Source organism: Haliaeetus albicilla, chromosome 17, assembly GCF_947461875.1.
Source record: "Haliaeetus albicilla chromosome 17, bHalAlb1.1, whole genome shotgun sequence".
Lineage (NCBI taxonomy): Eukaryota > Metazoa > Chordata > Aves > Accipitriformes > Accipitridae > Haliaeetus > Haliaeetus albicilla.
In genome coordinates, this window is record NC_091499.1 from 26,047,747 (window position 1) to 26,062,920 (window position 15,174).

General features: G+C 41.2%; 1 protein-coding gene across 1 annotated transcript in view; it reads left to right on the forward strand.

The window, feature by feature from the left end:
• DCBLD1 (discoidin, CUB and LCCL domain containing 1) overlaps positions 1-15,174 on the forward strand; it is a 48,769-nt gene that overhangs the window by 12,998 nt on the left and 20,597 nt on the right. The window contains exons 2-4 of the mRNA XM_069805112.1: positions 3,141-3,353; positions 13,829-13,966; positions 14,533-14,584. Of these exons, the coding sequence (XP_069661213.1) occupies positions 3,141-3,353; positions 13,829-13,966; positions 14,533-14,584 (403 nt within the window). The remainder of the gene's footprint in view (positions 1-3,140; positions 3,354-13,828; positions 13,967-14,532; positions 14,585-15,174) is intronic.

Genomic DNA, 15,174 nt, shown 5'->3' on the forward strand with positions numbered 1-15,174 from the left:
GTCAGGTATTTAAACCATAGTTTTCATAAGGACAACCAGTTGTGTTTTAAACTCCAATGTATTTGAGGTTTGGCCAATACATTTCTACTGAAAATCAAAATTTTACATGGAAAATAATGATAAGAACAGAACTGATGGTAGTATTGTTCCCATTTTTCATTTGAAAATGTGAACAGGGATATGTTCTGAATTCCTTGCAATTTGCCTCCATTTCTGAGCCCTTGGTATATAGTCGGGTTACAAGTGTTTTACTACATTTAGTCATGAAATCTCTCTTTGAATGAACTATCAGATCCTGAGTTTTATTCTACCTTCCCTCTATACATTCAGATTCCTTCCCTAGGATGCATTTCCCAGCAAATCTCAGTGTAAGATTTTTCTTTGCTCTGTTAATCTTGCTGAGAAATTCAAAATTTAGAGCTCCAGTCAGGCTTCTCTGTAAGAACCAATAGTTACTAGGACTTGGTCTGACTTTTTGGACATAGCTTTGGTTCTTGCAGCAAACAAGCTTTTGTCATGACCTTTTCCTCTGAGGCAGGCAGGCAGGCAGAACAGAGGCAGCAAGGGACGTTGCAGGTCCAGGATGATGCTGTGCTTGCCTCTTATTAGGAGTGCTTGAATGACCATGCTCCACCAGTGAAAAGTGGGAAAATAGCATTTATGCTTTCTTAGCTCAAAAGATGTTCTGGTGTTAATATGTTTCAACGCTGACTCAAAGGCAGATTTTAAAAAAAGGAGTTTCCCTGGGAACAAGACCTTGTATAACCTTGACAGAGGAGGATGGCAGGCTGACGTCTCTGGTGCACAGTTTTGCCTGTACACTTTCTGCAGAAATACAATACTCTCTGACCTGGACAGTTGTCAGGGTCTTACCATGATAGCAATGTCTTTTGGTTTTTTTGAGGAGAGTTTTGTACCACAAAGGATCCTTGGCATTGCACCGAGGTGACGCAGGCCAGAACATAGCCCAGCGAGGTGAAGGCTATGTGAACACTAGACTTTTCATTTTAAGGAGTCCATCCCCATGACATTTTGTTGTAGTTATGTAACTTTCCCCTTTGTTTTCCCTTTTCTTTCCCAATAAGGATAAGTTGCAAACCAAGCTCCAGATTGTAGTTACTTTATTTTCATCAGCCCAGCTAAAGCAAATGCTTACAGTTAAAAACATGTAGTTTAAATTAAAGGCCACAGGCAGTTCTTTTTCACTACGCAGCAGTCAGCTACACAGGCAGCAAGGCTGTCCTGTGTCCTGCTGGAAGTGATCTGGGTTTACACTGCCTGGACCTCTGCAGACCCCTCTCTGGTTTCAGAAAGTTGATAGCTCACGTACTGTATTACTCCTTGTTTTTTTATTCCTGCTGCAGAAAGTTTCCATTAATAGACAATTTGCCCAAGAGGCCAGTTTGCCTTTCATCTTGAGTATTTTCCTACGCATTTTGAAATCAATAGTGCTTGGATAGAAAACTTGAACAACAGATGTTTTTTAAAGCATGTGAACAAGGAGATCTGAAAAAACATATTTAATATGTTTTACGGTGATATGATTTTGGATCTATGTCTCCTATTCACCTCTATTCCAAGCATGAACTTGCGACAAAATTAAATAGCAGGCAACAAAGCTAGTAATAATGATAAAGCTTCAAAATAAATGCTGTTGCTTGTGAAAAAGTGGTTGAGTGAGTTGGATGAAATGGCAGGGTAATTATATAGTAACAAGTCAAAAGTTTGATAGCTTGGAGCTTATCTTTGCACAGCATGCCACTTTCCCCCCAATCTCCGGTATGGCACGTTTCTTTATCAACACTTCATTTCTAGTTGTTCATTTTAAAATAATCTTATCAAACCTTAAGTGTGTTTCTCCTAGTGATTGTGGAAGGAAATTCGGATAGTAATTAAAATGCACAGACCAAAACAGTTTAACCAAAACATCCCCAAAAGTAAAATTTGGGGTAGTTAAAGTGAACATTGTGAATTCCCAGCTCTGCAGGATTCTTTATTTTATTAACACTTCTAGGACTAGCTTCGGTTTTGCAGTGGTAACGGATAACAGTACACAAGACTCCAATGTAAAGAGTGCCTGTGCCCTAACTGACCAAAAAGTGAGGACTGCCTGTTATATGCACATACATGTGGCACTGGTTCCACTCTTGGAATGGTTTCCATTATTTGGAAGATTCAGCAGAATGAAATGGCTTAAGCTTTAATATATAAATTTTAAGTTACTAGGACACTTTTAAATAGTTCAGTAAAAATTGCTTCCTTTAGTAGTCAAGGTCTCTTATCTGATACCTGCTTCCTTCCCCTCCGTGGATGCTTCCTGTTTTCCATGTCAGTCCCCACATCCCCCCGTGTATTTCCATGCGCCTTTTCCTGTTGTCATCTCTTCTGCTGCAGCTGCTCCTCAGAAGTCTCTCCACCAAGGAAAGGCTCCGGAGCTGAGCTGCGCTCCTACCCAGTGCCACGAAATCGCGCTTCGGGGGCGCCTACCTTCACCCCTCGAGCAAGGAGGCAGCAGCGCTCACATCTCTGGCCGTGCTACCGTGAAGTAGCCTGCGTACCGCGAACGATGCGCATCCCGCTTCTGAAGCCCCTCTTGAGTCTTTGCCTTATCCCCTGTGCTTTTTGTATTCTGCGAGCGGCACAAGAAAACCAACAGGGAAGTAAGATGAGTCAGGTCTGCGATAGTATGTAGTTAAATCATGTCTGTGCTTTCACGTATGGTTCAGTTACCCTCTCTCTGATGGCTGTTTCTATGGAAATAAAATGTGGAATGATGATCGGGAGAAAACTATTTAAGGAAGGATCCTATCTAGTACATGTGGAATTGCATCTTCAGGGTTTCGGTAGGGTTTGGCTGTAAAGCAGAAAGCCGGAGAGGCTCCGTACAGGACTGTCAGATACAACTTAGTTCATGAGTCTTTCCAACCCTCCTTTCTATTGCTTTACAAGAGAAATATGACTGTATTTATTTTAGTTACCTATGTTCCAACAACAGCATAACTGAGGTGGAGTATTACAAAATACTTTTTTATAAAGGTGGAAGCGCAAGTGAGACATGGTTATGTGGTCAGTATTTTCCTACACTTTTTTTAGTGAGGAATACATTCTGTTTCTCTTCCTTGTTTCTTCTCCTGCTGCAGGGGATGGATGTGGGCACACGGTGATGTATCAAGACAGCGGGACCCTGGCATCCAAGAACTATCCTGGGACATACCCAAACTACACTCTTTGTGAGAAGAAAATCCAAGTGCCTCCGGGAAAACGCCTGATCTTAAAGATTGGAGACCTGGATATCGAATCACAGAAATGCGAATCCAGCTACCTTACCATCCAGAGCTCCTCAGCGTTGCACGGTACGTAAAAGACAAGGCTGTGGTCGATGCACGAACTGGTAAAAGTGTGAGTAAAAGCCGGCACAGCAAAATGCAAGAAACGTCGGCCCTTCGTCCTTTCCGCGTCCGAGCGTGTCGTTGCGGGCAGGCGAGACTGTCGCCCCTCACCCCGTGTGCTGTTCCGCCGAGGCTGGGGGTGCTGCCGTGCCGCGCTGCCGAGGGACCACCGGGGCCACTGGGGCTTGTGCCCGGCGCTGGCACATCCACCCCGAGGGCTCTGCCCTCAGCCCTGCCGAGCTTTACTATCACAGCTTTGGTACAGCAAGCGCGTGGATCCGTATCAGCCCCGTACGCTTCTCGGGTAGGGAAGAGCTCACGAACTGGACAGAGGCAAGATGGGAAGCTGGAGTCGGTGATCCTGCATGTCTCTCTTTCCTAGGCAGTTCAGGGCTCGGAGAGGAGATAACCTTTATTATCGCTAGCTGTTAGTCACTGATAACCTTTGCTAATGTACAGGCTTCAATACTTGCAGATATTAAATGCATGCAGCCGGTCTGCGCTCCTGCAAGAGATTTGCACAGGAAGATAAGTGAGTAATCTGCTATAGCTGTGCACTTAAAACAATCGTAACGACAACAGGATCCTCCCCAGGGAGAACCTGAGGCCTTCCTCAAATTGGTTTTCCCAACCAGTTGTCGCTGAAACTTTTGATCTGCTCTTTCTAGAAGAGTCAAACTGATTTTCAAGTCAGTGCACCCTTTTTCAGAACTCCAGTTTAAATTCAGAGCTGCAAGGAGTTCCACAATGCAGGAATAATAAACTCAGTTCATAAAAGTTTGCCTGCTGGGAGCGGGCTGTAGCCCTTCAGTCACCTGAGGCTGAAAGCGCCGTACTGGACTTAACAAGCAGAATGGATTCAGCGGGAAAAGACGATAAAGAGGTGAGCTACACAGAGCCTCTGCAGGTTCTCCACCTCACCCAGCTCATTGCTTGGCTCGGTAAAGCGTGTGGCTCTCCTAAGATGAGGACTCATAAGATATCTCAGTAGTAAGGAGGGATGATTGCCTTTCATTCATGAACATGATAGGCCTATCACTCATCTGGTAAGACAAGATCAAGCACGGTATTAAAGCCTTGCTCACAAACGAAGGTAAAGGTAATTATTGTTCTCACGGGGGAGGTATTACATTCTGAAACAGCCTTCACTAAGAGTGGGCAGTGACATGTTGATATCTAAGCCTTGCACAGAGCTTGATTTGAGGCACAAGGCACATCTCTGTTCGTGTGTGCTGGGGTTTTTTATGCTGTTTACTTCCTTGCAGAACTGTAAGTAATGAGTTGTGGTTACCTGAAGCAGCCTGTCTGTACTTGGCAGTAAGAGATAGGTGTTTAGTATTGCATTGTCATATCTTTGAATAATTTTTATTGATGCTATCTTGACATTTCTAATCAAAGGCTTTTCTAGGAAATAAGGATAAATCAATACATTGTTTTCTGAAGCGAAAAATGAAGCTTGGATGTTGATTGGAATGCTGGCTCCTTACATGTCAGCATGAAGACATCTTAACATAGTTCAGTCCTGCAGTTATTCAGCCTATAAACACAGAATACCTGTGTATTATGCAATCAAATCCATATAATGAATTTCTTTAAAGTATTCCCACACCCACTTTCAAACCTGATTGGTAATGTCTGATGCATGTGGACTATAATTTGCATTCTCAGTAACGAACTGCACAATTAGCAGATTTTGCTCATATCAGATTAAACAAGTTTTATAGCTTAGGCAGACATACCATCTGTAATGGTTTTTGTGGTCTGCAGCTCACTGTAGACTTTCCCACTAGCATACCTACAGAGTCTCTGCTCTACGGTCAGGTAAATCTGTGCAGAACCACAGTGTGGAAATAGTGCTACATGCATAAATTCTCGGTATCGCTTGTGTTTTAAAAGACACAGGAACTCACAGATGAGATTAGAGCTTCTCTGAGTCAGTGGAGCCTCTCTGCTCAGCTGGGACACAAACGTGACAATACCATTCTTCTCACCTTTGATACTTCTCAGCTTTGATGGACCTGTGAAGGCAGCCATTGCCGTTCAATAGTTTTGCTATAGTTCTGGGGTTTAATACGCATTTATGTAAGCAAAAGAAGCTTTGTGAGTAAGCGTTGCTAACTCCATTCAGTCTGTTAAGCGTCTTTTTAAGTAGCTGTTTCTGAGCCCAGATCTCCCCTTCGCAACCCTCCCCTCTTGATGAACATCTACAGGCAGGTCAACATCTTCCCTTTGGCCGAGAAGATACTGACCTTTGCCACTGAAATTCTTTCACAGAATGATGGAGAGTTGAAAAGATTTTGCAGGCATTGAAAACACCTGAGCAATTAAAAACTAACCTTTGCATGTTTTCTGTATTTGATCTGGGTTTAAAAATGAAAACCTAAAAAGCTAAGTATGAAAGTTGACAGTATGAATATTACTCATGTTTCAAATTAGTCGAGCAGCCTTTGCTCTTTAAGAGGTTTGCAATTATAAGACAATAAGGTCCAAAGAGAAATATATTTTAAATACCATGCTGATCTCTTCAACTCTACAGAATACAACAGAGTGAATGTCGGTATGCGTACAAACTTCTGTTGAGGAGTATATGCGAAGCTTAGAAAATTGGTCAGAGGCAAAACACTAGATTATGTGCGTAAACATAAAATCAGTGTAAACAAGTCTTCAGAAGACAAAGTACTGTTTTCCTTTCAGATTTCTCCCACGTGTTGTCTTTACATTTAACTGTGATTCATTCATTGTTACAACCTTCTGCTAGGATTCATGCAATATAGCAAGGAGTAACTCAATTCATGTTTGGGGTATTTATGGTCCATGCAGTAAGGGGAAGCTGTTATATACAAATGAATGGATTAATTGATTTACGTTAGCCATAATATTGATTTCTTCACTTTTGTAAGTCAGTGACTACAGATTAGACCACTTAAATGCAAGTTTTATATAAGTTCAGGGCATTCCTCAAATTTTGTAGACTGACAGAAGAGTCCTATGAATCTAATTCCTTCCTAGAAAGCACGTAGTGGTGTTGTGTATGCCGATCTACTGAAGCCTTCCCGCTTAACTGGGACACAAACGTGACAGTACAGTTCTTCTCACATTTGATACTTCTCAGCTTTGATGGACCTGTGAAGGCAGCCATTGCATTTATATTTCTCCAAGATTGCAATCAAAAGATCATAACTAAATGATTTTAATGAAGCTCTAAAACTGGAGACATAAAGTGCCTGAACACTGTATCTCCAGATTATTACTCTGCAGACTTTTTTCGTCAGTGTTCGCTGGAGGAAAGAACCTGTAGCAAGCCTTTTCTTTCAAACTGTTACCTTTGTATCCAGACTTAGATGTGAAAATATTAATCATAAGTCAGCAAAGGTAGTCTAGCACCAGTTTTGGTGAAACTGAGTCACCTTTGTCTGACAAACCTTTAAATATTAGCACAGCTTTGCATGTGTTATCTCTAGGAGAAATAAATAGATGATCATGTTCTATTTCAAAGGCATAGTTTTGCACTGGATGAAAATATGGGGGGGGTTTGTCCCACAAAAGGAATCTAGAATAAAAATTAGTATGAAGTATGATCTTACAGTATAGACAAGGTGCAACCTTTACTGAAATGCTTTTCTTCTTGAGTTAATTGCATTATCTGAGCATATTAAAAATACTGAGCTCTGAATAAGATCTTCTGATTTTTTAATTAGTTAAAGGGATATGTGAAAACAAGATTAACCATGTGGGCCTGGTAGTTCTCAAGAACAAAACTTGCACTACTTGTGAAGGTGTAACAAATGTTTTAGAAGTTAGACAGGAACTGCTTTTAGGTAGCTTCTTTTCAGGTCTTTGTTAGATTTCTGTGCCTCTTTTGACCCTTTTTTCTTGCTTTTTTCCCTCTCTTTCCCCAACTAATGGCTTAGTATTTTTTTCCCTTAATTTTGTGAGATGATCATCAGTCTTGACTGGAGAGATAGAATAAAGAAGACATAAGTGCCTACCTACTTCTCCATTCACTTGTAGTCAGTAGGAGGTTGACGTGTTCCTCTGGGGTGGATGTCAGATCTGCTGAGTGACTAGTAATAATTTGGAGAGTTACTGCAGTTATCTTGTTCTTGCATAATTTACAGCCGGTAGCTAGTGTGAAATAGAGAAATTACTGAAAACGCTTTCTCCTCCCCGCACCCAGTCACTAAGGGTTGTTAGACAAATTGAGCATTTACTGATGTGTGAGTGTCTGATGGCTGCTGAGAGAGTGTGTGCACACGTGTGTGTGTGCACATGTGTGTGTGCGCACACGTGTGTGTGTGCGGGTGTGCAGGAGAACCAAGTGCCTTCGGATGCCTCCTACCTGTCATTATGACTTGAGGGGATTCATCGAACCAGTCTTGCCTTATTATGTATTGTAATAGATGCCTTGCTTGAATAAAGGGTGTGTCCAGGTTTCTTTTTCGCCCCTCAAAGGAAACTTGTTATTACAGTATTGTTTCTGGTATTTCAGGAAATCCAGGGAAATGCCCAGACAAGTTCTCGCTGAAGATCAAGTCGAGCAGTTTCTTAACAGTCAAAACTCTTCTAACAGTTGGGTTTCGCCTGAGTGGTTGCAATATCCTGAGGTTTCAGCTTTGGAAAGGTGTATGCGACAGAGAATGTCTGCATTTGTTTTATCAAATGAACTTTTTTTTTTCCTCTTAGCTGCACAAAGTGTACTGTGTATTTTTCTTTTGTTAAACAGCTACAGTTCTTTACTAATGATTCCTAACTGTTGCTGTGCTTCTGCCTTTGGGTTTGGCTAAAAACCACAGCCATGTTAGAAGTGGGAGATCTCACCTGAGGTCAAGCAGGCAGACCTACAGCCTGTGCAGGTGGCCCAGACCCTCCCTTTTAAAATTGTAATTACTTCTCCAGCCTGACTCTACTTGGATGACATTTTATTTCCTTTATCACAGTCTTTGGCAACCCTTTGGAAATGCTAACTGAAAGCTATGTTTGCTTTTTTCCTAAAATGAGAAATGCTTACCACTCAGCTTGAGGTCAGACTGTGTTGCACAGAGTTAAATGTTGACTAACCGGCCTGTCTCATCCTGACTGCTCTGTCAACTCAGATCTACTGAGTATTAAACACCACCTTCCCCACGTCCTGCAAAGAAGGACATAGAGCAGCACTTTTCATCTCCTCGCACGTCCTTGCAGGGTGACGCTGGTTATCCCTGTGCATGTGCATGGCAGGGTTGGAGTGAAGATCTCTCCTCTCCTCCTCTCCAGAGAGGAAGAGTTACTGCTTATGAAAGTTGAAGCATTTGCGCGAATGTGGGATGGAGATGAATTTCAAGAATGCAGATGTTTTCATACAACAGATCCTTGCTGGTTTTGTGAGCTGTTTGTGAAAGACTTGCACTCTGGCTGAGTTTTTAGCTCTGAAGTGAAACAAGCGTAATCCATGTTCAGCACATCCCCTGTTCTTCCCCAGCTGCTGAGGTACTTCCAAATTGCTTTATTTGAGAAAAAGCTACTGACTATAAGGATCACAATTTAAAACATTGTTTTCCCAAACAAATGCGTTAGGAAATTATAATCTTGGAGAGGCAGATCCCTGGGATCGTTGCTACACCTTGCTCATCAGCCATGGCTTAGTCTGCAAGTAAAGACAGAAAAAAAGGGAGAAGATTCCCTGTTGAACAGAGGACATCATGAGTTGATATCTAAACGAACCAAGTTTCTTAAAGACCTCTGCGAATGTCAAACTGCAAGTTTCAAATGAATTTGAGGAATTTGAAAGCAGAATGAGCATAGTGAACCAGACATGCGATAGCTAAAGAGGGAAATAAATGCTTTTAAAAGGAAGTAAAGCCTTACAGAAGAGGCAGAAAGTATTAAGAACTACAGAAACAAATGGCATGTAGGCATTGCCAGCTGGTGTGAGAGAAGAAAGTCCTCTAGGCACAGCGCTTCTTAAGGGAAGTAGAAAAAATAAAGGAACATAATTCAACAAAGCAGTCTCAGGAAATATGCCAGAGCCTGGTTGACAGTAGAAGTAAACTAGACCTCATAAAACCAGACAATGCTGTAAAGATCATCAGATTTGCAAAACAACACTATTATGAAAAAGACAAAAGCAGTAGACTATTGCTAACATTTAAAAAATAAACAACACATAAAATAGTCTCTTCAGTCTCCAGAGGAGCCAGCCAAAGGATATCCACAAGACAATTTACCATGTATCTTACAGGATGTTAATACTGCTTGGAGACAGTGATTCCAAAGTAAAAGTATTTGATTTAAGCCACCTAAACCATACCAACAGATCAGAAGTTCTGGACGAAAGGTATTAAATGTTAGTTTAATAATAGAGAATATTAAATTAGGTACATTTGAAATTCCTAGGCCCCTAATAGCTCTCCTGCAGAATTTTTAAAAAATATATATATATTAAAGAATCTGGAGCGAACAGACGGAACCACAGTTGGGTCAACTCATTAATGAGACACTGAAAGAAGAAAAGGCCCTGGCATCTAGATGTAATAATACTGAAATATGGAGAACACCTACTCAGTTTCATGACATGTAGCACATCTGTTTATTAAATCGAACTCTTTTCTTTGTTCTTAGTAAACAAACCAAATAATCCTGCCTACCTACCCCAGCAGAGCTCCAGCCGAGTCTCTTTAACAGGAAACAAGGAGAGAGATCAGCATTCATGACTCATTTTTCAAGCCGAATATGCAAAACAACCCACCTCACAACTAACATTAGAAGATGAAAAACTGATAACGTGATCTGGCAGTTCTCAAAAGGGATCTTAAAAAACTTTTGGCTTAGTCCCAGGTTTAGGAATTAAGTATTTGTCCAGAGTCAAGTCCAAAAGCTGCAGTAAAAGTTAACAGGGCCCTGTAAGCAAGTTTCTTGTTTTCATGCCAGACACAAACCAAGGCTTTCTCCATCATCCCTCCTCTCTGCTATGGTTGTACAGTATTCATATAGATAGTCTGGGGAAATCACTAAATCCTAGGTGGAATGGACAGAGAAGACTGGGTGCACATATGAGTTTTTAAAGTAGATGATAAAGTAGTATTTTTGTCACCTCAGTTGCAAGTGGAAAATATGGACTAGTAAATACAGCTTTCAGATGAAGTCTAATGTGTACAGATGCTGATTGGTTTAATCTTCTAATGTCTATAAAATCTCACAGTGTCTGTATTCAAGGTAATAGGTAAGTCAATGGAGAGCAAATCTACTAGGTGTTGCTGTGTTATATAGAAAGGGCATCTAATTCAGGCACATCACAAGATGAAATGCAGGGAGCCTGGGAGACTATCCTTTCTCTGGCTTTACAACATTAAAGGAAATGGAGGACTGCTGTATGGAAGTGCATAGGAAAGAGTACATGTGGTTAAAAACAAAGACGTTATTTTTCTCCAGAAAATTAGAAAACAGATGAAAGCATAAAATTCTCTAATCAGTCAAAACTGAACCCAAAGAATTGTCTTGACCCTTAATCGGTTTTGTTTTCTATGCATCGCTAGTTGTCCCCCTGGGGAATTTCTTGGAAGACCGCCAATGTAAAATAAATTGATTAGGGGGGAAATGAGAATTCGATGTTAAAAAGGCCACTCTGCAAAAACTTGGCAAAATAGAGAGAGGTACTGTTAAACCTAAAACAATATTATTGGGTAAATTAAATCAGAAAGGTGCTTACACTGGTCATTTTAAACACAATAAGCACTGAAAAGAGTGGAATAACAGCTTTTCCTAAAGCCAGGCTGCACGTGTCTCTAGTTCTTTCAGGGAGTAAAGGACCTTTAAGCCAAACCGGTATCTGATCGATTTCTCTAAGAACAGCAATAGAGGGGTGAGATAATGCTTATACTTTTTTCTAAACCCTAACTCTTAGCACTCATTTCTGTATTTGATAGCATGGAAATAAACTCTGCTGGATCTCAGGCAAGTCTGAAGACCTGGCAGTATAGTGCTGATATGGTATTACCTGAATTATTGAGAAGAAACGTGTTGAAATATATTGCAAGGTTTTCTCAGTTTGCAACAGAATAACAAGTGAATGTTCTGTAGTATTAATATATGCGGGGTCCGTCCCCCCGTGTGTGTCCCCCCGCCCCCCAAATCTATGCAGAAAACTGACAAACTTTTGGAAAATTTTCCTTCCTTCAGTGTATACTCTTTCTTGCTTCTATATCCTTTAAGGAATTAATCCTAAGCCCCATTAGTTTTGAGCTACCCATGGGAGTCTCTCGGTACACCAGAACTGTTCTTGGCAGAAGATAACCAGAGCCTGGTAACCCTTCTTGGATTTATTACTTAACAGTAGGCACTTGTCTTTAGGCGTTATATGCTGATGTCTTAAGCTGATTGTTTCTGAATTTTTGGCTTTCGTTTGGATTATACAACTCCCTGTGTCTAGACTTTTTTATTTTATTTTATTGGTTTTCGCTTATGACATGTGTGATTTGTTTGTATAATTATCTGGAACGTATGTAGACTTGCTACTGGAGGAGACACATAGCCCAGATCCAGCCAGTGTGTGGTTGAGTGAATCAGCCATCTAAATTATACCTACAGAGTAGATAGGTCACTGCCAATCGCTGCGAGGGAGAACGCCAAAGAGCGCTTGTGAGAAAATATGTAGAGACAGTCCCTGAGAGAAGAAAAGGACTAAAGCTTTCTCAGGTGTTTTATTTTGCAGAAATGCAATGCCTCCCTGTCTTCTTCCCCCTTCTCTCTCTTGAAAGAAAAATATCTAAGTTAGCACTTTACTTCTCCCACTGCAATCTGACACAAAAGACCTTCTCAAATAAATCACTCGTGCAGTTGTCTGGTATGACACAGTGTCAGATGCTGTCTTTTTGATAAGTTCATTTCCTAAGCAATTTGTTTAACCCTTTTTATAGACATTGTTTTCTCTGACTAAGTCATGAGTCATTTTCAACACACGAGTACTCCAGGGAAATGTCACACTTGTCGCTTGTTTCTCTGCCTGCCTGGCTTTGCTGTATGATTTTTATAAGCTGAAAGACAGAGTTCCTCCTTTGCTTTGTCCCATTCTGCTGACAACTGGCTGGTTTTGGTTCCAGTTGGGCTACTCTATAGGCTGATCTTATAGATGTTATAAGGCCAATGAAGCATTTGGGAAAGACCGCCCTAAGAGCGTCAAGCAAAATGAAGAAGCTCTTAGGAGCCTGCTAGGAAGGGTACCACTCATCAAATTTGTGTCGTGCTGTGACTGTAATTTCTTGTATCTATCTCAGATGTCAGTTCCAAGTTGCCCTAAAGTAGCCACCACCAATAAAATGAGGTTGTCTAGGAAAAATCAAAGTGACCATTTTTCATCCCAAGGACTTGCTTTAGGACACAAAAGCTGTCATTCACCTCAACAGAACAGATGGGCTGGGGGCTTATAAAGGGTCTTGCTTGTTTTTTCTCTTGGGAAAAAAAACTGTTTGCCATTTTACAAAAACCTCTTCTTAGCAGTTTATATTGTAAACATCCTCATAAATTCAAAAAAGTGTACCCAAACTGCTTTGGATTTTCTGTGGCATCTGTGCCTGAGGGCAGCCGTGGGTAAGTGTTTGCACCCAGGTGTGGTGACAGAAGGCAAGAGCGAAGACTGTGGCAATCTCAGAAGAAAGGTCCCCTGGGGAACTGACTTCTGAAGAGGCAAATGTAATTATTAAGAGTTCTGGGTAGGCCTGCTGTCACAAGAAAGGAGTGTCGCAAAGACTGTTCCAAGATACTGCAGTTGGTAGCTATAAAACTCTTACCTTATTCAATGTAGAAGTGCAAGGCTCTTGTCTTCCTGTCCCACCCCCTTCATCTTCCCCTTTCCCTCCCTCTCTTTTTTGTTTAAAACTCTAGAGACTTGAAACATATACTTTAATGGTCTGATGATTTTTTTAAAGGAAAATAAATTAAGAAATTTTCTGACTAAAGTGGTACTGCCGTGTAGTACAATTTGGCTTGTGGCACACGGCTCCTTGAAAACCAAGTACCCTGTTTGTGATCTTAATCTGTCTTGAACGGCTGCTGTGCTACAGCAGCATGAGCTGTACGTGTCTGGAGAGTTTATCTGGGGGACCCTGTGTAGATCCCTTGGATTGCCTTTGAATGTTCTGTTCTTTTCTCTAATGAGTTACTGCTGGTTGTAAGCATGCTGTACTTCAAAGGCCGAAGGACATTAATCATTCTCTTAAGGATTATGTGTTGAGAGACGTGGATGCTGGACTTGCTGCCATGGAGAGACAATTGGATCCTGGCCACTCCTTGTCAGGGTAACTTTGGAGCTCGTACCCGTAAAGGACTGAAGCCAAAACCCTTTTGTCAACATTTGGATTGGTACTGAAGGAGAATGAGCGTGTTATGAAACTCTTCGCTAATCATGAGAATATTCCAGCCTAACTACGTCATCTAAACTTTTGAAATCATCTTTGTTCTGTCTGTAGGGCCATACTGTGGTAACGTGATGCCCGTCCCCAAAGAAATCATTCTGGATAGCAATGAAGCGACTATTCACTTTGAGAGTGGATCCCACGTGTCAGGACGAGGTTTTCTGTTGTCCTATGCCAGCAGTGATCATCCAGGTAAAGTGAAATCCAAAAGTACTAAAGGATTAGTGGCGTAGTCCCCCCTATTTCATTATCTTCTTTACACACACAGACTTTAGCCCAAATGTTTGGTCCTAAACATTTCCAGATTAGCATGAACCATGATATTTTTAAGAGCATGTGTGCAAGAAGCAGTTGTAATATTAACCAGATATAATAGCTGCTGAAATCTTACCGAGATAATTTGCAATACAAACCCAGTGAACAAGAAAATTAGTACCTTTTCCTTGAAGCTCCACTGTATTCTGGGCTCCAGCATCTACCACACAGTGATAGGATGAAGGGATAGGAGAGATTAAGATTTGATTCCTACATTTAATATTCTGGGGGTCTGCGCAACTTTGTTGAAGGTGTAAGACATAAGAAGAGTAGAAGAGGGAGATGAAAAGAATGAGGGAAAACCATAGCTGTTCCTTTCTATTTAATAAAATTGTTCAAGTATTATACAGAGAGGCCTTTAAATGTAATTTCATGTTCAGCCAAATATTTGTCTGTATTTCTACAACCTGCCATGGGGATTGACATTTGTAAACTTTTCACAGATCTAATCACATGTTTGGAACGAGCAAACCACTACACAAAGGCTGAATACAGGTAAAGAAGGTTTGCAGCTCTCTGCGCTCTGGCTTGCTTTGCTGTAACTGTCTTCTGGTCCCATGTTAGAAAATGTCATATAAGGCAGGTACAGTCTTGGTTTTCTGGAGAAGTGAATTTGTTTGAGCTCCAATGCTGTAATAGTCTAAGGGATGGAAGTCTGTGGCCGGAAAAGTGCGGGAATGGAGTTATAGAGCTCTCAGCGATTCTCATTAGGGCATACATATACATGGTATATGTGAAAAGAGATTCCACTTTGAAATTCAAAGTAGCCTCAAATTCCAGTGCTTCTCCTGAGAGCAGATCACATCCTAGCTGATACGAGATTATCTGAGGACAAGCTATAATTTCTTGGTTCCTTGAACTTTGTGATAGGATTTGAAATGGTAATAAATTGCGCTCTTCTGGCTGCTGTCTGGATGTGCATGTAGGCTTATCTGGGCTGTGCTGAAAACTTGTGTGGTAGCATTTCTAGAACAAGAGAATTAAACAGAAATGCCCTTGCAAAACTGCTTTTCTGGTTCTTTGTGTGCTGCTGTGTGCAGTCCACTCACGAACTCAAGGGCCTGTTTATTTACCTCCTCGACTCA